Source organism: Manduca sexta, chromosome 10 (genome assembly GCF_014839805.1).
Source record: "Manduca sexta isolate Smith_Timp_Sample1 chromosome 10, JHU_Msex_v1.0, whole genome shotgun sequence".
Classification (NCBI taxonomy): domain Eukaryota; kingdom Metazoa; phylum Arthropoda; class Insecta; order Lepidoptera; family Sphingidae; genus Manduca; species Manduca sexta.
In genome coordinates this window covers 11,249,491-11,276,380 of record NC_051124.1, presented here as the reverse complement: position 1 = coordinate 11,276,380, position 26,890 = coordinate 11,249,491, and the positions used below count along the sequence as shown (strand labels likewise).

General features: G+C 36.4%; 1 protein-coding gene across 3 annotated transcripts in view; it reads right to left on the bottom strand.

Annotated features, from left to right (window-relative positions):
- The window catches only part of LOC115441916 (atypical protein kinase C), a 243,989-nt gene that overhangs the window by 36,961 nt on the left and 180,138 nt on the right, over positions 1–26,890 (bottom strand). The window contains exon 1 of one of the 3 annotated variants that reach the window (XM_037437259.1): positions 556–722. The exons of the other annotated variants lie outside the window; for them this stretch is intronic. Within the exon in view, the coding sequence (XP_037293156.1) occupies positions 556–670 (115 nt within the window). The 5' untranslated portion in view covers positions 671–722. Of the gene's footprint in view, positions 1–555; positions 723–26,890 lie in introns of those variants that run through there. 3 annotated transcript variants of the gene reach the window in all.

Sequence of the window (26,890 nt, the reverse complement as noted above, 5' to 3'; positions counted from 1 at the left end):
AATTGAAATGGTATATATAAAAAAAAAAAAAATTCGTATCGCCATGTGGTCTCGTATTTCAGTGTTATCTTCTTTTTTTTATGTAAATTAAAAAATATATACTTATTTCCTTTGGTCACGCCGTAACTTGAGAACGATAAAGGCGAATCCAGGAATAATCTTTTAAAAGTTTTCTCATACGTTGTTTGTACGTAAAGAAAAATTAAGAAAATTGCTCAGAAAATTGGAAAGTTTCAGAAAACTTAACGACTATTTTAACTTCTCGCACTTGATAAATGTGAATTCAGTAAACAGCTGATTGTTTTATTTATTTTTGGATAAATATAAAAAAAACATAGTGAACTCTTCCTATACCGATTCATGAAATTGTTGAATTACTTCACATTCACCGATATTGATGATTTTTTAATGTGTTTACTGGTGGGTCTCCTGATGTTTTAGATTCACAATTGGACTCGGTAGGTGGCGCTGTACTTGGGTTCTAATATTTTATCTCATTTTAGACCAGAACAACGTCTCTCAGGGCGACTAGTTTATAATTCAACGATCTCTTACCTTTCTTTCCATGTCGTTTCTTCGTCGGTTTCTGATCACACAATAATGCCAGCAGTTCCAGTAAACAATCACTCTCTCTGTTTTGCACCATTATTGCATTTTTACGGTCCTTCATTGAATTTAAAACGTTCACACAATTTGTAAGATATAACTTTATTTATTCCCTAAACTATAGAGAGGTCAAAAAGTTTTGCGACAGTTAGGTGCTGAATATTAAATACAATGGCATAGACATTTGATGTCTGATACAGACAGACAATAGTATCATATTTTATGTTTGCATTGCCAATACTGTATCGTGTATTTTTCAACAATTCGTACTCAAATCCCAGCTAATGAAATCCCTACATTTTATGATAGTATTTTTAATCACTTTATATTTTTTAAAATCAATGATATCATTATTAATAGCGATTATTTTTTAAATACCCACAACATTTCCACAACCATATCCTCCATAGAATTTGAATATGCTCCACAAGTTTCACCGTCCACGTACCTTCGGAACGTTTGCCGCATTATCTGCAAGAAGTATTAATCAAGGGCCACGTGACGTCATTACACGAACGTACTGTAAATGTACCATGTTTAATACAAATATTATACGAATCTATATACATAAAATTAAGATGTTTGTTTGTAATTTTGAATTACATGTCAGTTATTCATGTATTACTAATACCTCGATAAATTTTGTTCGTTTCTCAGAGCTTATGTTTCGAACGGCTTAACTAATATTGACGAGGCTTTCATTGACGTACAGATGGGTTGTCAGATAGTATGAAAGATTATAATCCGCGAACGTATTTTCATGTATTTGAAATGTGGTACAATTTTTATTTTCTGTAGAAAGATTAAAGCGAATGAGCCGTGAGTAAAAACTATTATTACATAACTTTTACGTGACAATAACCGTTGTAAGCGATAACTTTATTTAATATTTGTAATCGTTACAATAATTTTTATTCCCGCGCTATGCTCGCAAGCTATATTTTCCATTTAAAACCAGGCCATGGTTATAGCCATTAATGTAAAAATGTAGCAAAATAATGATTAGTTGAACGATGATTAATACCGATAGTATTTTTTTTTATTGATCACCAACACAATGTACACAGATACATAGTAGTATCTCATAATATTATTGATCAGCCTAGCTAAGTGCTATTGTAATTATAGGTGAAGACTGCATGCAAATAATATATACCAAAAAATTGTGTTTCTAAAATTACTAATGTATCATTATACCAGGTATAGTGGAGATTAAAAATAATTAAAATGAATAAATTGAATTGTTCCAATTAAAAAATCTTAATAACATATATTGACTGTGGAATACAGCCTTAAATTAAAAGTTATAATACTGTTTACTGAGTTAATAATACTGTCCTACTGCTGGGCACGGGCTTTCTCTACTACTAAGAGGGATTAGGCCTTAGTCCACCACGCTGGCCTAGTGCAGATTAGAAGACTTCACACACCCACAAAATTCCTAAAGGGTAAAAGGTTAGCTTGTAATAAGTCAATATTAATCTTCTCTTATTGGGGTAAGCAGAAGTTATAGATTTCCAATTTCACGGTGCTCACGCTTTATTATCGCTTCGAACAATTTCATCAAACTCTTCAACTTGTTGGTTTAAAATTGTTCAACCCGGTGAAGTTAGTGGAGGCCATCAGAGGACGGCGGAGTGGTATGATAAAATATTTTTGATCTTATTTTAATATTTGAATAAGATGTGATTCTACAGTGAACATATTGTTAATTGTCGGCAGTCCGTTCCATTCCCAACTAGGCTATAGGCGTTGGATAACTAGTATATTACTAGTATACTATATGTCCTGTGATGTCCAATGACGTAATATCCCTAATGCTAAGCATGCACATTAGTGCTACAAACAAACAAATGGTACCTCCACTCTTGCATGCGAGGTCTAGCACCCACTAAACATTTTATCTTGAGATATGTTTGCGAATACATTGCTCACGTGCGCCGGCCACCTCGGCATATCAGATCTGAGCTGGGGCCAAATGCGCCACAATCGGCCACTTGCGGCCTCACGGAGAGATAAACAGCTATAGGATTTGGACCAACTGTGACCATTGTAGGAATACTCTTTTGTACTATACATATAATAAAATTGTAGCAGGCATTATAGATATAGAAGAAAAATTAATATGAAAGGTCGTTATTAGAATAACAGAAGCGGAAACAAGAGTTTTTAGATGTTTTGTCTATCTCAAAGTCTGTCTGTATTATTGTATATGCAAAAACTATTGCATGGTATTATATGCAGTTTTCTAGGGTTCCAACTTAAAATATAGGCTCCGTTTGATTCTGCAAGAATATAAAATGTACCTATCTATACTATTATATAAAGCTGAAGAGTTTGTTTGTTTGTTTGTTTGAACGCGCTAATCTCAGGAACTACCGGTCCAAACTGAAAAATTCTTTTTGCGTTGGATAGCCCTTTGTTCGTGGAGTGCTATAGGCTATATATCATCACGCTATACCCAATAGGAGCGGAGCAGTAATGTCTTATCTCAGGAACTACCGGTTCGAACTGAAAAATTATTTTTGTGTTGGATAGCCCTTTGTTCGTGGAGTGCCATAGGCTATATATCATCACGCTATACCCAATAGGAGCGGAGCAGTATTGTCTTATCTCAGGAACTACCGGTTCGAACTGAAAAATTCTTTTTGTGTTGGATAGCCCTTTGTTTGTGGAGTGCTATAGGCTATATATCATCACGCTATACCCAATAGGAGCGGAGCAGTAATGGCTAAACTCAGGAACTACCGGTCCCAACAGAAAAAATATTTTTGCGTTGGATAGCCTTTTGTTCGTGGAGTGCTATAGGCTATATATCATCACGCTATACCCAATAGGAGCGGAGCAATAATGGCTAATCTCAGAAACTACCGATTCAAACTGAAAAAATATTTTTGTGTTGAATAGTCCTTTGTTTGTGGAGTGCTGAAAGTTATATATCATCACGCTATGACCAATAGGAGCGGAGCAGTAATGTCTAATCTCAGGAACTACCGGTTTCAACTGAAAAATTCGTTTTGTGTTGGATAGCCCTTTATTTGTGGAGCGCTATAGGCTATATATCATCACGCTATGACCAATAGGAGCGAAGCAGTAATGGCTAATCTCAGGAACTACCGGTTTGAACTGAAAAAATCTTTTGTGTTGGATAGCCCTTTGTTCCTGGAGTGCTATAGGCTATATATCCTCACGCTATGACCCCTAGGAGTGGAACAGTCACGAAACATGTTGCAAATCGAGGACAAAATATTAGTTGTGAGAGCTGCCGTTGCGTGCGCTGCGTAAACGGTTAAAGTTATGCAACAATGATGTATGACGGGATTGTTCCTCTTAAAAAGTTCTAAAAAATATATTATAAAACAAAGTCCCCCGCTGCATCTGTCTGCCTGAACGTGTTAAACTCAAAAACTACTCAACGTATTAAGATGAAATTTGGTATGGAGACAGTTTGAGACCCTGGGAAGAACATAGGCTCCCGGGAAACTACTACTTTTATAACGGAAAACTTTAGCCTGAAAAACTTTATAACGCGGGCGGAGCCGCGGGCAAAAGCTAGTAACTTATAATTGAGAGCCTGATGTTCCACTAGCTTATCTATTTGAGACACCAGTCTCAAACTATATAGTATAATATGTACGAGTATATTCATTCATCTATTCGGTTTATCAACAGATCAATCGTTATACCTTTTTTTTATCGTGGGCACGGCTAAAGGGCTTCACTGCCCATGATGGTAAGTAAAGAGATGCCTGTAAGTATGTCGACCGGTAAGAGATAAATATCCCTGGACTGCAAGTACAGTTATGCTCGCCTCCTTAATTACTTCTTCATTTTGCTTCACTTTGCTTTGCTTTAAGAACCCCGAGTTATAGATAATACTTAATATTAAAGAATTATAAATTCAGTGATATTATTTTCTCAAAATTTATGCTGTTTCGTTTAGGGACGGTAGATTATAGACATCGTTTTTCTACTCAATTACATTTTCCCGAAGAATGATTTCGCTCATCCGATATTCGGCTCTAGTTCGTTGGGTTTGTTGTGAAGTTAAAATATAACATAACATATTTATTATGATAGTTTTATTTTAGTATACCATTTACGAGATCAATAGCTTGTACATTGAATCTCTCCATTGGTTATAAATCGTGAGGATGTGACTTCAATTCCTACATCGGGAAATTAATGTGTGACTTTAAATTAAAAGTTTTTTTATTTGAAGTGCGTTTACGTAAAATTGAAATATTTTATCAGTATTACAGTAGTATTTAATGATTTCTTATGTTTACGCGAATGTTAGACGTCTTTGTATTATGATTTTCTCCTGACGTTTCGAAGACTTTAAAGCCTTCATGGCCACGATTGCACTGGAATAAAGCGCAGTATTAACTTGTGAAACAACCGGTTTCTAAGGCAGTCAGGTTTAGTCCTCGTTACCATAATATTTTACAAACATTAAATTAAACATTTGTGACGCACATTAAATCAGTGAACATCATTTCGCATGCCTCACACTACCTAACCATCGCACCTTAGCTCTCAACTCGTAAATCTTATTAAAAACAACAAATTTACTTTCACATCACACTAAAACAACACCATGTATATCTTTAAAAATCCACGAGCCCACTCAACACAACAGCGCTGAAAACGCAACTGATCGCTGACGTTTAGAATTTATTTAGCGCAAACTCTATCTAGATACGTGGGCCGTGTATCTGTGCCCTAGATTCGCCACCGTATCTCTCAAGGTCTTAGGGGTTTGCGGGGAGGGGGGTCTTTGGTCTAGCCGATAGGCCAGCAAGTTTATCAACCATCTAGCGAAGCGTGCGGCTTGGAACGGGCCTGTTTGACTTTTTGAAACGGGGAAAGGATATCGTTTAGAAAGAAAAAAAAAACTAAATTTGACCGTTGTCTCAGGACCAGATGGCTGTAGGTGTATACAGCATAAGGAACATTACATATATCAGTGTCGTAGGATCCGTATAACCCGATTTCTGCCGGCTTCCCTTTCGTAATTTATGTAAAATCTAATTATCATTAGAACGATTTGCAGACCTCATTTATGCATATTGGTACCTATATGCTGTGTTGGGTCACCCTTCGGAAAATTTCACTCTTCGCCACTGAGAACTGCCGCCAAGCAGCAGTGTGTAGTCCTTGACGTGTTAAGGTTTGAAGAATTGTAGCCAGTGTGGACATAATAAGACTTAACATCTCATGTCTTAGGATGGCGTGCGCAGTGGAAAACAAAACAATACTTAGTAATTCAAGGTGTTGGATGGTGTTTCTACTGTTTATGGGCGGTCGTATCGCTTACCAACGGGCGAGCGGCAAGCTCGTCTCGTCATTCAAAGCTATAAGAAAATATATAGATATTCGTAAAATTTGTTCCAGAAATGTAAATAAATATCTATTATCTTATCAATCATAGTTATTGATACAGTATAGTTGGTAGATTCTGAGAAAGATGCAACGTACTAATTGTTTCTATACAAGCTCTCGCTCGCGGTTCCGCCCAACTTAAAGACTTTTGCCCGGATAAAAAACTTGTTCCCGGGATCAACAGTAGCCTATAGCACTTTGGTCTATTCCAACATCCTCTTACTGAAAGAATTTTCAGAACTGGAACGCTAGTTGCAGAGATAATGGTGTTCAAACAAAACTCTTCAGCCTTATATCCTTACATATTATAAAACAAAATCCCCCGCCGCATCTGTCTTTCTGTCTAAAAGCAATAAATAAACTCAAAAGTACCGAACTAATTTCGTTGACATTTAGTATGGACATAGTTTAAGACCCTGGGAAGGATATAAGCTACTTTTCATCCCGGAAAAACTTTCACACGGCGCAGCAAACCAAAACTAGTAACACATAAATAGATGAGATGGTGGTGGTGGATGCAGTAGGTACATACGTAGTATCACGCCTCCATCCCATAGAGGTAGGCAAATACTATGGGTTACCACTGCAGGATTCTGCTGTACTTCTCTCCCTTCCTCCACCTACCTCAATCTTTTCATGCATTGCGGCTGCAATGCAAACCGGCTGGTTCAGGACACTTTTGACCTGGCCTTTACTAAGAATGTCAGATGGCTGACATTCGAAGGTTCGGTGCGCTCGACCCTAACAGGCTCTTCCATCCACATTCGCCTTATATATCCTCTTTGTCAGTCTCTTATCATCCATCCTCTCCAAATGCCCAAACCACCTTAGCATACCCTTCCCAATTTTAGTTACTACATCATCTGTCACTTCACACATGTCCATCACCGTAGTCTTCCGCACACTATCATTCATAGTCATCCCACACATGCTTCCTAACGCTACCACTTCTCCTTCCTTTTATTTTTCTTTCATGCTTTCACTACCATACATCAGAAGAAGTAGATTTATGTAATTAGGAATTCTCTGGTATTGCAACTATTTATAGAGGGACAACATACCACAACCGGCAAGTGGTCTCCTCATTAAAAAAAACAAGCAACCCTCTTAACTCTTTTATGAGTACCTACCGCATGACCTGTTAAGGAGAGTGGACACGTTTGAAGACCCTTGCTGTATTCTAGCATAGTCATTGCACTAATAGTAAATTGTGTCTGAAGTCCAGCGATGATAATATTGGAGTCATCAATCATTATAAGAGCCAATCGAAGTGTTATAGCGTTACCCATACTTTTGATAAACTTGAACTTTTGATTATTTCCAAAAGATAATTTAGAGCTCTAAGTAATTGTAGTGGTACTTTAATATCAATTTATTTTGTCGCGAGTTTTAAACGATCACTGGTTGCTTATCTTATTAATTAGCTTCAAAATTGTACAGTCACTCACATAAATAACGGAACAAATTAAAAAAATCAAATCGTCTCACGTTAGGTTTAATTGAAACATTTATTTTTCTTTGCGCGAAGTAAAGTAGTTTAATTTTATTTTTGTGAAGAATAGACATATAATATGTCTATTCTTCACAAAAATCTACGGTATGGGGTAGAATATACGTCGAATATACATTTGGTAAGAACACAAAATATAGTTATTTACTATGTGAATAAAAATATGTATATAAAGGCTAGGAACGGAAAATTCAGTGGTGGCAAAGTAGGCTATTGCGAAGTCTATTATGACAAATAGTAATAGAACAATATTATTTTTATGCCTTATTAATTATTATTATTTTCATTGCCTTAGAAACAATTAATAAAATAAAAATATATACTTTCTCACCCTTACGGCAATACATTTTATACGTCAACATGTAGGACGAAGCTCATTAAACAAGCATTTAAATAAAACATTCTAAACAAATTTTGTACACCAAACGACATTTCCATAATTGAACAATTTCACAAAACATATAAAAAGTCGAGGCATTAAAAAGAATAGAAATATAATCACTTACAGCCCATCATAATCGGCACAACGGGCACGCTTTTCATAACCGAGGATTACCGCTTTGTCCCGTCACCTCGAAGTGGGGCGGGCGGCGGCGGGCGGCGTGCAATCCGGCTCGTGCTCACCTCCATTGAATTCAACTAAGGTGAGACGTTTAATCGAGCGTGTAATCCGTCACGGCGAACACGCCGACTCGGCGCCCGCTAGCCAGATCGCGTTCAGTTTCACGCCGCATTTCACGCTCGCTGCAAATACGTATCGTAATAATAATGCGAAAAGTTAACCGTACGCGGCGGGTTACCGTTGAATCTTTAGCGTGTTTAGATTTGCAATGGGCGTGTTTGAATGTATGAGTTGTTTATGAACAAGTTTCTCGTGTTACGATGAATGTGAATTAAGTTCGAATGTACATGTTGACACACGAGTATTTGCGTTGAGTAACAAGTTTAGCGACGTTAATGATTAGTTTTAGGCTAAAGACATAGTAGAGAGAAATTATGTTTTATTTCATAGAGTAAAATAAGTATTTTTTAAATATAACAAAACAATATTTATTCTGGCTAGATAAAAACAAATATAACTGATTGAATATTATTTAAATTAGATGTAATATGTGCACCCACCATTTGCAAATAAAAATTTATACGCCCTGATCAAATTTCAATTACACTGAAACCAGGACTTGGCTAATTTCCGACCTCAGTTAACACTAAACGAAATAAGCTTCGTAACCCTTCGAACAGATACCTATTTAAGACTTAAATTGCAAAATCACTATACCGAATAATTGATAAACACCAAATATATTTTGAAGTACCGCGTCCCGTTCGTCTCAAACGCGCCCCACCGCGCCGTCTTCATAAATCTGCCCGAGAACATCACCTAATGAAAACCTCATGTAGCGCCAGCCGCGCATTTACATAATACCCACGGGGATGACGCAAATTAAAATCATAATGCCGCCATTGTATAAATCACCGTAACGCTGACAGGGTTGTCTTGTGACTGAGACAATGGTGGAAACTTTCTTACTGTGGAAAAGGTTGTAAGACTTATTATTGTAATTAACGCGTTTGGGGATAAGGAAGGCTTTTTATAGGAGAATAGAAAGAAGAATAAGTCGAATTATGTAAGGAATTTGATAAAAGTATTTTACAATTCATGTTTGCGGACATGTCCTTTTTTTGCTGCAGTGGAATGACGAGGCTACCATGTCGTTCGACTGATAATAACTCGATCGCCTATAACTAGTCGTAATACCATACAGAAGTGTGAATGACAAAAACCTGTATGGAACTCCACTGCGTTCTTCACTCTAAGAGTTAAGATGTTAAGTTTCATAATGGCCAATAGTATAATAATTATACTGGTGTCAACATCCTTTAAATCGGAACACAAGAGTGGTGCCATAATGCCAGACGGCGGGCAGACATTAGAGCGATGCCCACCTAACCAGACTCTGTCATACCAGAGATGTATAAACTATATACCTTATTTTTATTAACGTAGAGCACAATATTATGGTAAGTAATTATTAAAAAACGCTGTCTAGTTTTGACAATCACGCTTCGGCCCCGGTGTCACCTGATATAATCTCTGCAAGCTCCTAGGAAACGATACCTTAATACCTATAATTTAAATCTTAAAGTGCAAAGTTAAAATCTATAATTTAAAAATCCAATAAAATATTAGTTGTAATTCAAGACTGGGCTGCATTGGCTGCTCGAGACCAATACTCAACTCAATATTGGAGTACCATCCAACATTGGAACCAATCAACAGATACTCGGATGCTGTACTTGTATGAGTTCACAGATTCGCTCATCAATTAATTTGCAAAAAAAAAATCTCACACGCGATCGTTTCTTCGTCAATCATTTTTCGTGGAAAAACTGTATTTGAGCAACGATGACCTCTGTGGGATAATTGATATGTTGAACAAAAGGTCATGGATCTGTTTATAATTATTGTCACATATATACTCACGCCTTCTATATCCGAAGGAGTAGGCAGAGGCGCAACAGGTGCACCCACTTTCTGCTGTGTTTATTCAGCCGTAGAGGGCAAGTCTATCGCCATATTGGACACAAATTTCAGACTCCGGGTACTGAATTGAAAAGCCGAATAACAGTGCCCGACCGGAAGATCGAACCCAGGATCTCAGCACTGCAGTCGTACCTTAATTTGTACATCTACGCCACCGATGCAGTCATAAAAACAGTCGTCTGTTATCTCCTATAACTTCACCCGATAGTCATGAACTGTCGTCATAGTACATATTCGGAGAACCACAAAACAATATTTCACAAAATAGGTAAAAAAAATGATTATTTTTTTACTTTGAAAGTACAAATTGTGAACTATTTTTTTTTTAAACTACTAATGCAATAGACAACCCTAAGTGCAGAGTAGGCCATAACGTTTTATAGGCGCGCGCGACGTTCACGGCCGCTTGTTATATTAAAATGTTTTATTGTTTGATGGCCGCCGTAATATCTCGAGGTTCCGATGTAAATTGTAAGCGAAACGTGTTTCTTACGTCTCATCCGCGCTAAATATTGTACGGCTGCTCGTAAATGCGAACAAGATGTTACTTTTGTTATCCTTTGGGCTGTATTCTTCGCGGCAGTATGGAGTTGTTACGATTTTTGGCGGATACAATGTCAATACATGTGATTTTATGTAATTTATCGTAAATATTTCAAGTCTTTATACAATGTTTGTTTGTTGAGATATAGATGGAGATATCTTCCTAGTGTAGTTTAAACAAAATGATATATACTAATATTATACTGTCCCACTGTTAGGTACGGGTCTCCTCTACTACTAAGAGAATTTAGGCCTAAGTGCTGTGGCCTAGTGCGGGTTGGCAGACTTTACATACTATCGATATACTAGTGGAGAACTGCTTAGGTATGGAGATTTCCTCGTGATATTTTCGTTCATCGTAACAGCAAGCGATGAATCACAAAGTATACATTTTTAAAAAGTCATAGGTGCCTTGGGTTCGAACCTGCGTACATTCGACTCAGCAGTGTGTTTTACTCCCAACTAAGCCATCGAAGCTTTAAACAATGTTCCACTCGGGGTTAAATAAATTCCATGATACATTACATAATGAACGCTTCGAAGAATTGTAACAAACTTATTACCACACAAGAAAGTAAGCTACATGCATAATATTTTTTACCAGGGTTGCCAACTCCAAATAAGAAAAATATTATGGGGACACGAGGCATGCCTGTTTAAAACCACAAAACATAAAAAAAAAACAGAACATGTCCTGAGAAAACACGTCTGGCAGACCCCTAAACTACATATATAGCACCATCAAATCCTTCATATCTACGTATGCCTGCTCATAAAGTTCCTCGTGGGAAATGTTCGCGTCTAATTTGGAATTCTGAACATTTAACGATACAATACTCGAGTATTAGACAGTCGGAGCCTCTATCGTACAATAGACGGCATACAATACCACACCAATTAGTTGATACGCATCGCTTATGTTCTGACATTAAGTAAGATTCCATAATTACATTCGGTGATATTTGATTCTCGTTTATTACTTTGGTATTTAGTTATTAATAATTGTTATGCTATTGGTAGGTTGATTAAGTAATAAGTAATAATAAGATTTAATTGAAAATAAAATTACATAATGTGTTTTACAGTTAAAAACAGTAGTTTAACAAAACAAATTTCTAAAAACAAAAATAAAGTATTTACCAGGGGTACCCAAACTAGACCGTATCTGTACCTTGGGATACCATTAAAAATTAAATATCGTATATGTCGCCGCAGCACTGGTAAATTTCCGGAGCGATAGTGGCGCCATCTAGCATTACATCGAGGAAGTATTAGAAAAGGAGGCAGGTCGACTGCTGTGAATATAAGGACCGGCCGAACGCCGAGAGCTCAGTCTTGTACCAGCCTTGTAGCAGTCTTGTAGCAGTCTTGTAGTAGTCTTCAGCAGTCTTGTTTCACGCTCGAACCGAGCACATTGTGTATTCCGCTAGTGTTGCTATGCAGTAAATTGTTAGTGAAGTAAAGAAGTGTTTCAATAATTGAATAACTGTCTGGAAAATAAATATAGACCGGTGATACTTTACCGGTCATATAAAAAAATAACCAAGTAAACAGTTTCACTCCGACATATATGATTTGTAATTGCTTGGTGAGCATTAACATGATTATCCAAAAACTTTATATTTAAAGTGTGGTATAAAGCCTTACAATAATAAAAATAAATAATATCAGCCCTGTATTAATATACTGTCCCACTGTTGGGCACGGGCCTCCTCTACTACTGAGAGGGAATAGGCCTTAGTCCACCACGCTGGCATAGGGCGGGTTGGTAGACTTCACACACCCTCGAAAATTCCTAATAGAGAATTTCTCAGGTATGCAGGCTTCCTCACGATGTTTTCCTTCACCGCTAAAGCAAGCGATAATTCACAAAAAAATCCACACACAATTTTTAGAGAAAAGTTAGAGAGGTGTGTGCCCTTGGGATTTGAACCTGCGGACATTCGTCTCGGCAGTCCGTTCCACAACCAACTAGGCTATCGCCGCTTAGCCTTACAATACACGTACACGCACGCACACACACACACGCACATACACACGCACACACGCACACACGTACACACACATATATGCTCCTCTAGAGACACTATCCCACTTTTGACTGCCTGTTATTTAAAAGTGTAAACAAAATGTAAATCCGTTATTGGCCTTAAGATAAGTGTATCAGATTGTGTCACTCTAGTATTAAGGGCTGTGGATTTTTTAAATAAATAAATAAATAAATAAATATCGAAATACAAACGTCTTCATTGTTGTTAAGTTATCAGATCGCATGTATAGCTAAGGTATTAACTCTGGAAGGCCTAACTTTACAACTTACAAGCCTTAACTCTACAAACACTACATTTTGATCCTAAAGTGTCTTGACCATATGTTCCGCCGTAATTTTATCTAAATAAAACCGAAACGTAAAAGCTTCGTCTCGATTAATACGATTATTAATATTATTAGACGTTGTAGCTCTAACATGAGTGTATAATTAGGTAAATAATGCAAATCAAATTCTATGCTGATGAAGTTACGCATTTTTTTAGCTTAGCAGATGAACGAGATAACAGTCCACCAACAGATAAGTGGTTACCGGCGCCCTTAGACGTCGGCAATGCCATGTCACCTAAACCTCTATTTAACATCATTTAAAAAAGAACATATAGAAAACGTGGATTTGGCATTGCATGGAATAAGCTTTGAAACTCCAAAAGGCGACACACCCCCTCTAATAAACTCTATTTATAGCGAGCTCGGAGTTAGAACAATCCGTGACCAGCCACGGGATCGATACGCCATTATACCGCGGCGGCTATACGCGAATAATGAAAACACTTCACTTGTTGAAAACATCCAATGTTTGTTCAGCTTTATTAGTTTCGCCAATATGGTTCGATGTGTTGTATCATATGAACGGCTCGGCTAACTTCGGACGCGTTATTGGATCCAATATTTGTGTTGCGTCTTTCAGTTATTGAAGTTTATTGGTTGGAATACTTAAACAAAACATTTATTGGGTAAATATGCCGTACCATAAATGTTTTGTTAGATGTTACGTAAATTATTTAGCCTTATACAGGATCATTTTGACATCACGTTACTAAATGAAACCACATACATATCTATTTGAAAATAACACTTTACAATAAGTTACTTGAGCCTTAGATGTAAAATAAAAAAGTGTAAGTTTCGAACAAAATAAATATTAATAAAAAGTAATTTTAATATTACGCGCCCTAAAGACAACCAATACTATTAGAGAATTCTTTGCAGTGGCAACATCATACTTTCATTCAGAAATACATCCACGCACACGCCATATTCGCATTAAACTACAAAATGATCACAGAATCGGAAAACTAAAATCAGGATTTTTCGCGAATATATCAGTTATTAACGGACGATTATTGGCACAACATCCGCAAATTTTAAGATGAGTATGTGGTTTCATTTAGTAACGCAATGTCTAAACCCTGTACAATATTGTAACAAGTCTAATAGAAAACTAATTGATAAGTCCAGTGGCGAAGAGTCTATATAATCCGATTTCTCCCAGCTTCCCTTTATATAGAATTTAATGCTTATTAGAACGATTTGCAGACCGCATGCATCCACATTAGTACCTATATCTTGTATCAGTTTCCCTTAAGGAAAATTTCACCTTTTGCCACTGTAAGTCACTAACTTTATTTTTGTGATGTTACACAGAAGAGTTTAGTCCGAGATAACGTGTCAGGACACGTCTGTAGCTGAGATGTGCATCGGAGCGTGGCTGTATCGGCCGGGCCAGTGTGAGCGTCACTGACAGGACATACTATCGATCGCGACACGCTTAACAGTTTAGTTCTAAATTTAAACTTTAACCCCCTTATCCATAGACGTTATTTATCTAAGAACAGAGTAAAGCTGTGATAACAAGTCTGTTTCTCAGTGCTGACGGCATGGAAGCCTTCGCAGTGCGTAGACATAGGCCCGTTGTGATTGGCTAATATTGAGATACAACTTGAATCTAATTGGCTGTCAGTTAAACAAAGCTGAACAAACAGCAAGCTGTCAGATAAATAAAGCTTAAGACTGCATTAGAAAAGAAATAAAACAAACTATTAATAATGATACGGACATGTTTTCCAGGATAACACGTAGTTATATAATATTTCATCATGATTAAACCAGGTTGTTAGATGTAAATACACTTAAATATAACATATAAAATACATATGCAGTCAGATGCTTTGATACTACCATTGCCAAAACAACTAGCTCAATATTATCTAATGTAGCGCATAATACTAAGTATATATACATATTAAAATAAATAAGACAGCATTGCCCAACAAATTCTCTAAAAGTTTATGTTAGTTATACAGAAGATAAACTCAGCCCACACTAAGATATCTCTACGGATATGTACATCATCAAGATTGGTGGAGTCGAGCGGATTGTGACCGCGTGCGGAGTCACTAAGACAGAACACACGATCGATGCGAGCTTAAGAGATTGTTTCAAGCTTAGACGTTAGTGAAGTTAAGTTAAAACTATTATAAATGAGTAGTCTTCGTAGTCCTTTGTCACGTAAAATCGGCTTAATAGACATCAGTTTAAGGTACATTATTATGTGTAAAATTTTAGGAAGAAAGTAATATGTAATATGATAGAAAAGAGCTAAGTATTTTTTTTTATAATAATAATAATTTATTTATTTAAAAAAGTACAGTATTAATACGTAAACTCTAACAGTCTGAGTAAAGCTGTATAAATAATACAATTTTGATAAAATATGGGAGTATCTGTAGCCGAACTAGGAAGAACCTGTATTTCGGTGTAAAATTCCAGACGGATATAGTCGCTTGCGGTGTTAAATAATAAAACGCTGACTGTCCCTGAATTTCGTAACATAGTGGAACTTATTCTGTCTAATATTATGTTTAGAGACTATAAACTTATTCTGTCTCATATTATGTTTAGGTCTTCTTTTGGACTATATACAGATGAAACTATATGTTACAGTAAACTTGTAGATGTTGGCCGCAGTGCGTGATGTTACTAAGAAAGGATAGATAATATAAACGTGATGAAAACTTAATCCATATAAAACAGTGATAGCAGCGTTTAATTTTGATAATTATTTTTTTATTTACTATGCTGAGGTTCCCGCAATTTATACTAAAAAACGAACCGTTAGATAATGCCATAGAAACAAGCTATAAAAATAGAAGTTCCGCTTAGCATTCATTTTAATTTTTGCACACCATAATGTTGTCCCAAATAAGAATTTTAGTACACTCAATGCGTTATTAAGACTTAGAAATATAGAACCTAGCTTCTAAGATACATATTATAGCATTAGAGAAATAACTTTTAAAGATATTTATAATGCAATATAGTAACGTGACTAGACGTCGGATGACGAGCTGAGACTCTGATGGATAATACAACCCGCCCGTTTTATTACGTCTTGTATGGACGCAACGCGACGTGATGCAACGTCCGACACTATATTTCATTGCACATGTTTATGGATTGCGTATCCATCCAGTACATTATATATATCTACACATATTATAAAACAAAGTCCCCTTTTCTGTCTGTTTGTATGTTAAAGATTTTCTTAAAATCTACTGAACAGACTTTTATGATATATGGTATGGAGATAATTTATAACCCTGGGAAGGTTATAGGCTACTTTCTATCCCGCGAAAATATATAGCGGGACTTTTATCTCGGAAAACTCCTTCACGCGAGTGAAGCCGCGAGCAAAAGCTAGTTTATGTTTTTATAAAATAATTACATGATTTCAGGGGATTACAAAGTAAACAAAAAATCATAATGAAAGGCACTTTTACAATGCAAAATGTTCATTGTGCAATGCCGAGTCGGTTGTAGATTTTTTAACTATTTTTTTTTAAGTAAGTTAGTGACATCAGCTTTAGTCTCTCTTCATTTCGACTTAAACATTATTCCTGATGAAATATTGCAAGTGAACAAGGGTCGTGTGCTCGGGTGACGAGTGGGGTCTCCCTGATGGATGACGTGTCACCGCCCGTTATATTACGTCGACGTGATGAGACGTCTCACACTATATTCCATCGAAGTTGTTTACAAGTAGTCAATAAATTATAATTTTAAGGCTGATGTAACTGCGTAATATTTTTTTAAATTATTTTGCTTATAACATATTATAATTCAAATATAAAATATGCAATAAAAAGAAAACAATTGTAATTTTTCTTTTTTCTGTGTATCATGTAGTGTAGTTTATACTTTAGACTGATCTTGAAAAGAGCATCACCAGAGTTTTTTGCCCGTTCTTCTCTGGTGAGAACTACTTTCCGAACTGGTGTTAGAGTTAATATTGACGGATTCTAAATAATGTATAACATTTTACAGACTCAAATAAATTATTTCATTTCATTTAAAAACAAAATACTGGGACTAACATACTTATCCTGTTTAATATGATTCAAACATTTATTGAGTACTTTTTTTTTTAGTAGGCAAACGAGAAAACGTTCCGTCTGGTGGTAAGTACTATCCGCCCCTCATAGACTAAAGCAATGCCAAAGGCACAGCCAAGCCGCTGCCTACCGGGAAGTGAGCACTTTTTCTAAACCTCGGTTTTTTTCTTTTTTTTTATTTATTTGAGATACCATTAGATAATACATACAGTACATTTTTTAATACAAAGATATTCAGTATAAGAGTGTATGATTACCTTTTGAAGATATCTACAGCTTACATAAAGTTATAGTACAGCTTACATAAAAATATTATTTTGAGAGTAATTAAGTATTGTGACCAAAAAATAAAAAAAAGTTTAAAGGACAAGTCATAACGTTCGGGGAACACCGATGCAGCCATTACTTACGTAATCGGCGACGACTTTATCGTACTTACTGTAGATGATTACGGGAAATCATATTGTTCATTGACTGGACTTACCTGCAAAAAAGGAAACAAAATATTAGAACACAGAAAACAAAACCATCAATGTAAATTTGAACTAGAATGAGAGTGTCACTGGCATAAACATATTGAATAGCTGATTACTCCCAAACTAGCTGTGCCTGCGACTTCACCCGCGTGGAAATCAGTGTGTAACAAAGGTTTTACCGCGTAAATCCCGACCCACGAATTTTTTTATAACCACACGATTTCTTCAACAGTAATAGTTATATTTCAGTCAATTTACATACAACCACATTGTACTATTAACCTAAACCTGCCTCAAGAATTACACTATCTTTTAGTAAAAACCGTACAAAAATCTATTCAGTACATTTTGAGAAAATCAATCACATACAGACAGACAGCTTTTGGGGACTTTCTTTGACATATATATAAATCACGACTAAATTAGTTTGTAAAAACTGATAACTGAACATGCCGTGATGCTCTTATGCTCTTACCCTTGTTCCGCTAGACGTCTTTGCACAATACAAAGACATCTGGCACAAACAAGAACTACAATTCCAAACGGACCTACATTAACCACACAGATTATTAACGGTAAATGTGTGCCCTTTGTTTCAAAGGTCACATGACCTGCCCGATGTCCCCAGTAGTACGGTCCATTTCTTGCTCCGATGTACACGGCCTGGAACAGTTGGTCCCCGACGATTAATCATGGCGAAAGTTTAATATAACCCCAACAAAAATGGGGTCACCGCGCAATTACTGTAAATTTTATTAATGTATCTAACGCTAGCGTGCCGGGATTCATTTGATATTATTAAGGGTAAATCCATTAGCGAAATTGGATTATGAAACTGTTTTGTTGTTTAATGTGCATTAAGTCGCAGCGCTTTCTGTTTAGTACAATGCAACCTATACTTTTTAATGGAGTTAGTGTAACCACTGGACATAATAAGACTTAACGTCTCACGTCTGGATGGCGAGCGCAGTAGAATACCAAACAATTATTATTGGGTTTTTCTACTCATTGACAACCCGGAGTCAGCATATCATGGGACGAAAAACATACGGCGGAAACTGAGTGTATCAATGGTGTCTCTATCTACCACTTCGGGAATAAAACGCGTGAATGTATGAAACATAATACCGTAATTATGCATAGTTCAAGTGATTAACCCTTTAACATTTTTTTCGATGAATACAGTAAACGTCCAATGTTCCGCGAAACGGCACAGTATTATGATTTTGCAAATTATGTTGTTTCAGTGAATACAAATCATCAAGGGTCAGTTAGTGCCAATAGCAACATTTGTTATAGTCCTTGCCGGACTAACGAAGTTCGGACAAGTCGATTTACAACTGTTTAATCTATCCGTGAAGTTAGCGCGGAAACTTAGCGCGGGGTGATGGATGCGTTTGTATTCTATTGACAGCAACAGATACTGATTTGACTATAGGGACTAGGGACTTAGGGAGTTAGTCATTAGGTTTCATATATAATATTAGCCCTATATTATATACTGTTCCACTGTTATAAACAGGCCTCCTCTATAACTGAGCGGGGTTAGGCCTTAGTCCACCACGCTGGCCTAGTGCGGTTTGGTAGACTTCACAAACCATCAAAATTCTTATAGATAACTTTTCAGATATGTAGGTTTCCTTCAATGTTTTCCTTCACCGTTAAAACAAGCTAAACTTCTCAAAAAATACACATATAAATGTATAAAAGTCAGTGGTGCGTGCTCTTGGGTTTAGAGCCTGCGGACATTCGACTTCGCAATCCGTTCCAGTCCTAATTAGGCCATCACTGCTTCTAGGTTTATAGGTTTAGGTTTCATAGATGAGATTAATCAAATGCAAATACTTAATTATGCGTAATTAATTCTACTATATTCGGTGAATTAGAGGTTCGAACATTATTATAACAAGGTATCGTTTGTTCATATTTATTTGCTTTGCTTAAGATAATACAGGTTTCCTGCATGTGAAAAGCCATCAGTTAAGGCACAAATTACCTGCCAATTTTAATTGTTGAGTCTACACTCAGAAATTACGCTCACAAACGCTAACATAGAGTTCCGTTTACTATTTTAGTTTGATGGCATACGCAAATATGAGAGCACGAGGTCACCCACATGCATATTCTTCCACTAAGTTATTACAACGGAGAGTACGCAAGCTTCCCACATTTTATTTGCTCGTGCGAGTAAACTACTCCAACTTTACCGACTGTTCACTCAATATTTATCTCGTATAAAATAACTTTTCCATTGTTTTGCACTTGGCACGCGAACGTTTTTTTTAATATGGTAATACTTATGTAAACGTTTGCATTTACTACATTTCTAGCGATGTGGGTTACTTGTATTTGCATACATTCAACAAACTGTCTCAATCTGATTGCAAATTCAATGCATATTAAGTCCACGCTACAACACGGTTGAGGTAAACAGGTAATTAGCGAACCGGGGTCCGAATTGAATCCTGCATGATTTAATTAGTGATGATATTACAGCAATTTCGGATACATATTGCAAATTTTTTGTTGGTGGTAGGATATATTTTATCCGTCCGAATAGCGACCACCGTACACAAGGTGTGAAAACCTGTAATAGTGGCCCACGTAAGTGTCGCTTTTCGGGGTCAGCTTGTGTATATTCACTACTTACTTGTGTCGACTACCGAGGGGTGATCATCTCTCGTCAGTCGACATTCTATTGGACCACTCCACTTACCATCAGGAACTGTGGGGAAACTGCCGTGCCCGTTAAAAAAAAATCGTCGCCAACTATCCTTTTAGAACCTACAAAGGTACACAACTTTATTACCCATTTCAGTAATCGAAGCCAGAACGTCACGGATCACAATCTAAAACCCAAGAGCACCACTCACTCCGTAACAAATTTGGACATACACAGCGAAACGAGTCCCTCGGGCATACATCAGTGTATCCAAAACAATTTCCTTATAACAAGCACGTCCGAGGCCGTCGCAAGGTCGGCAGACACGTACGCTGATGGCCGCCATTTATCACTAGTCACGGTGCGTGACTCGCTCCTCACTCCCTCATCGGCGAGTGAACGAGATCATCTGTAACGCACTCAATATTGTGATACTAGCGGGAGTGACTAGTTGATTACTGTAATAATTCAGTTATGAATTACGATCTAATGTTGTGATTTGTTTTTTTTTTTGAGCAATGGCAATGTTAGGTACTCATTAGTATTATAAATGCGATTTTTTTTTATCATTGTTTCGCGCAACAATTGCGTAATGAATTAGTTTAACTTTATAGAGATTTATTCTGAGAGCTATATTTTGCAGCGACTATTGTGGGACGTATATTCTAGCAAGATTTTCACGCGGTTTTAAAGGGTAGGGTAGGTAGTAATTTGTCTTGATTGCTCAATTGAATACATATTGCCAACTACGGCAAGTGGTTATAGTACAAAAACGGAACACTATACTAATAATATCAGCTCTGTATTATATACCGTCTCACTGCTGTGCACGGACCTCCTTTACTGAGAGGAATTAGGCCTTAGTCCACCACGCTAGCCTAGTACGGATTGGTAGACTTCACACGCCCTCAAAATTCCTATAGAGAACTTTTCAGGAGCGTAGGTTTCCTCACGATGTTTTCCTTCACCGTCAAATCAAGCGATAATGCCCAAGGAATGAACACATATTTTTTGAAAAATTAGAGGACTTTGAGATTTGAACCTGTACATTCGTTTCGGCAGTCCGTTCTACACCCAAATAGGCTTACGCATCTTTATAACTCTGAGTTATCTTAATATAATTCTACAGCACTTAATGCCTCTGCCTACTCTCTTCACAATTTAAACCCCGCACTTCATTATATGAATCATCCCTGCTCGATAGTGCGACAGTAACAATGAATAACGATAATATCAAATCAACACAGTTGAGGTTTCCTCTATCAATAATAAATTTAAATCATAATTAAATTCATAATCTCTCAACAATTAATTAGTGATGTGGTTTCGTTATAGTGATATGTCAACGCGGTTTATAACTTGGATAAAGTCGGATCGTTAATTAAAACTGTGGTGTGTTTCAGTGGAGAGTGAAATTTTCCAAATGTGAACCTTACACATAACATAGGTACTAATATGCATAAATACAATCTGCAAATGATTCTAATGATAGATTTTATATAAATTACGAAAGGGCTACCGGTAGGAATTGAGTTATACAATTTGTTATACAAACAATTAGTTTAGATATGTATTTTCAAATATGTCGTTCCTGAAAAACTGGAGTTTTGTCTGTACACCCCTTCGTTACGAAGCTCTCGATATGTAGGACCGTTACGCGACGAAATAAGATCACACTCGGAGTTTTAAATTCAATACTAAACCGAATTGAAAACCGGCATAAATTGAATACAGCGCTACAAGACGCTTCAACCGCTGAAAATCACTTTAATGCGACACAATTTATGGCTCAATCTGGGTGGATAATGCGTTAAATTCAGCGCAAACAGCGCATTGTGCTCAGCGGGTTTTGTTTAGCTGCAAAACGGACAGAGCCGGAGGCGAGCAGATTGCATAAATACTTTAGTTGACCGAATTTCGACGCAATTGTATGTCAAATAATTGCGCTAACACATTTGGAAGCTGTGTAAATGCAGAGGGATTAGCGAGTCGCCGGTGAATTCAAAACTGATTTAGAAGCAGATTTTGGGAATTAAGTAGTGGCAGCGTAGTGGTTGGGTGTGTGGCGCAATCCGGCGGCAGTGGTGTTGGGTAGGGTGTTTAAATTATGACGATTTTTTAGTATTTTCCCTTTGACGTGTGATGGTAATTTTTATTTGCAAGAATATTATGTCCGCTTGCTTGTATCTTTCTTAATATATTAAGTATGTGGTATAATGACAATGTTTAATGTAAAATCTTTTAAAGTTCTGGGTTCAATTCTTGATCCGATTTTATTTCTATGAATATAGGTATCACGATATAGGTATACGCTATCTCCTACACTAATTGTTTAGGCACAGTTCTATTTATATATATCCCAGTAAAAGATCTAGGTAAGACTAATGTTAGACTGTATGCATTCTATAATACTATATCTATAATATTCTATTTTTCTTGAAGTATTTTATATAAATTGATTTTAGCATTGCAACTACAAAACAATAATCTAAAAACAAAACGTACAACGTAATATATTTTGCGTTGTCGTATTTTGACCTAAATATACCGATAAGATTTGATAATATATTTTTTGTTACATTTAAATTGAAGGTTATCGTAGAAACGCAATGTCTAGGTATTTGTGTCAATACAATAATTGCAAAATCACTTAAAACCAATTTACTCTGCCGATTTTTTCCCCAAAATAATATTTATTTATTTATAAAAAATAAATGAAACAAATTTCTGACAATAATAATTAAAATTACATAACATTAGAATTTGGATCTAATAGGTAGTCAGAATCCAAATAGAAGTGTATAAAGCTTATCAAAAATAGGTGACACGTACAAGTTTGATTAACAAAAAAAATAATTTAGTAATTATTAAGGACGAATCACACTGATAATACATAATGATTTCTTATGTTTCTGCGAATCTTAGATATTAAAATAATACTATTTTGCGGATTTTATCGCGGTTTTTATATTATTATTATTATTTTCTCGCGGCGTTTTCAGGACTGTAGCTTTTGTGGTCACGGGATTTTGGCACTTCCATAAGGAGTGCCCGTAGTGTAGTGGCGTAGTAGCGATGAGCCGACTAAGATGCATACGGCTTAGAGGTCGATTTTGACATTGCACACACACAAAAATGTATGTGTGTTTCACATATATTTGTCTCGACTCTGGGAGATTTAAGACCCAATATCTCGAATATTTTTGACGTTGGAAAGCTGCATAATATGAATTTGACATACATTAAAATACGTTATGAAATGGAAAAAATTAAAAGTAATTTCCAAACATTGCATTTGCATATCACAAATAAGACGAGATAGCGGCATTATACAGCCAATGACCCGATGATCTCGTTTCATGAATGTAGAAGGAGACTTATCATTATTGCATACGGTGAATAGAGGTATAAAGTATTGAAATGAAACTATTTTTCGAATTTTATCGCGATTTTTATATTATAATTTTCTCCCTGGAAGAAAAAACTGTGATAAAATCCGCAATATACTTTTATTTCAATTTCTAAAATTCGCGTAACCATAAGAAATCTATATGAAGTATGTTGATGGAACATGAGCTACAATTCAACAAATCGATATAATATAACTAGAAATATCTATCTGTCGATTATGTAGACTTATCTTTCAAAAAAACATCTCACGAACGCAATCACAAGAAAATCATCAAATATTGCACCAACCGACGTCTACATAATTTACGCGAACACTAACAACCGTCCTAATTCCACGCATTTACATTCGGATCACTCCGTCCCAGCAGGAGATAAGAAAGCGGTGCACAAGCGCTCGGCGAGCCGCACCCGGGCGTGGCATTATCTCGGCCGGTAACTTTACCGTAGATCGTAATGCCGGGTATCTACAGACCGAGCGAACGAACGAAAATGAACGTGACCGAATGACATTCAAATACTTTATGGATTAATTCGCGATAAAAAATTATTTATACAGATCATTATCGCGAAATAATTCGTAATTTTAGTTAAATATCGAACATTTATTTAAACATAAAAATATATTGTCAATGAATGATTCGATGGTCGAGACTGGACGCTCGTGGATATGTTTGTTCGCGTTTGTTTGTTATGATTGGCGTCCATTCAAGTAGAATTGAAGCGTGGACAATCGAAACGGATTTACTTTAAATGTGCGGTATTCGGCTCGGATACAGTTCTATAATAAATGCGTAGTGAGCGAATTAATGCGACCGGATCCTATTCGACTCGCCTCGCTTAAGCCCTGTTCGGACCACGCCAGTATTTTAGTCGATTAACGAGAAGTTTAGTAACTACACATGTCCGAACACCGAAAATATTATCCAGTAAATTAATTCAGACACGTTTAGTAACTAAATCACACGCTACTCTCCTAAAATATTAGCGTAGTCCGAGCTAGGCTTTAGTCGACGCTGGGCATTAGCGTCCGAACGCGTTCATTCGCTTGGCCTGTACGCGGCATAAGCCGACGCGAGTTGCCGGCCCGTAAGCCGGCGCGGCACACTCGGGTAATCCAACTTCGGGCACAATTCCACCGGGTATTAATCACCCGTACGTAGTTTCGGTTAATGTCATATGCCTCCGGGGTGTATAGACGGAGAGTTTGGCTCAACTTGGCTAACTTGGTCTAAATTTGTTACGCTTCGACTTACGTATTGTGAACGAGGAAGTTAGTGTATTCACGTCACATATACATATATACGGTAAATATATTTATATACGAATTATACGGTTTTAATTCATAAGAAAAACATAAAGTTTTAGCGATAAATCCATACGAGAAGCTTCATCGATTCTTTAAAGTTTCGAAATAAGGAATCGTAAATTTTTCTCTAAAGATTGAAGTCTTATGAAAGCTTCTTAGCTACAATATCATTACATTTATTATATATATTTTCATCTTATGTATACGAGTATATATAAAATCTGTGAAGAATTGCCAAATCATTTGTTATCTATTTAATTTAGCTGTTTTTTACTCAATTACGCTAGAACGGCGAAACGGATTTGAATGAAATTTGGCACAAAGATAGATTATAGTGTAGAATAACACTCAGGCTCCTTTTTATTCCAAGAAAATATATAGCAAGATTTTTTAGCCCGAAATAACTTTTCATGCGTGAGTAAATATATATGACACCGGTAAGTGTCTATACCTAATTAGAAAAAACTACAACTGGTGAGTAAAAACCATAGCAAGAAAAAAATAAGTCTCAATTTCAATCGTTAATTACAATTTACATAACGTTTATTAATAAATACATAATTCTTGAAACCAACTACACAAACAAATACCAAAATTCCACCAAGAGTTCAGTATAAACTGCTCACTAACTGACCACCTGTGGGCGAACCGAATGACATTTATAAGTAAGCTATCTACAGTCCGACGGCTTCATGTCCTTCGTCTAATTGTGTTCAATTTGAGCCCTTATCAGATCTGAGGTCCGTTATTTATGGCCGTAGAAAGGCATTCGAGAGGTCTATTTAATTCAATTTAGATATGCTAATCACAGCGGCCGTAGATTGGCAATCTTTTGTGTTAAATACATCCTGGTTTAATTAAGAGACGATTTATTATAATGTCTGAAATCGGAGGTGGGAAAGTAATTCGTGATGTATAAATTACGAAATCTGATTGTGAGTTTAGATTTAAGAAGACATTTTAATAGTCGTGTATTTATATTGATTCTTTAAGAAGGGAAAAAAGACCTAAATGAATAATCTTTTTCTAATGTAATCTTTAATAAGAAGCGGCGATAGCCTAGTTAGGTGCAGAGTCGAATGCCCGCAGGTTCAAATTCCAAGGGCACACAGCTCTGACTTTTCTAAAATTATGTGTGTATTCTTTGTGAATTATCGCTTGCTTTAACGGTGAAGGAAAACATCGTGAAGAAACCTGCATACCTGAGAAGTTCTCTATAGGAATTTCGAGGGTGTGTGAAGTCTACCATTCCGCACTAGGCCAGTACCCAGCAATGTTACAGTATACCTATAATACAGGGATGACATTATTTATTCATATTAGTCATGTCATCTTTTCTGACATTACTTTCACGGGATAATTCTCAATAGCAAGAGATAATTATAAAAATACTGCAAGATATCTATAACATTTCCTTCGACCATCACAGACATAAGATAATATATTTGTAGCTTATAATGTCCATTTTAGTTACATATGTTACAACATTTTTCAGACAGATCACAGCGGAGCTTAGACTAAGGAGCAGTAAAGACTTCTAATTGGTCTACTGGTGGTAGGTTTCTTATATGTGAGAGTCGGCCTGGGTACCAATGCAATGACTATTTCTGTCGCCAAGCAGCAGTGTTTAGTCACTGTTGTTTGAAGAGTATTGTAGCCAGGGTAAAGAATACTGGACATAATAAGACTTAAAATCTCATGTCTCAGGATGGCGAGCGCAGTATCATACTAAACAATATTTTGTAATTCAAGGTATTGGATGGTGATTTTACTGTATATGGTCGTATCGCTTACCATCAGGCGAACGACAAGTTTGTCTCATTATTTAAAGGCATAAAAAAGACATACAAAGTCGTTTTACCACAGATCGACTTTCACAAAATATGACAAAAAAAAGACTGTTCCAGACATAACTTATTACACAACCAGCGGTCCGCAATATAAGTTAGTCGATGAAAATTCTATTCATTTAACAGCAGTTGTGCCGGCCCGGCGTCGGTCCG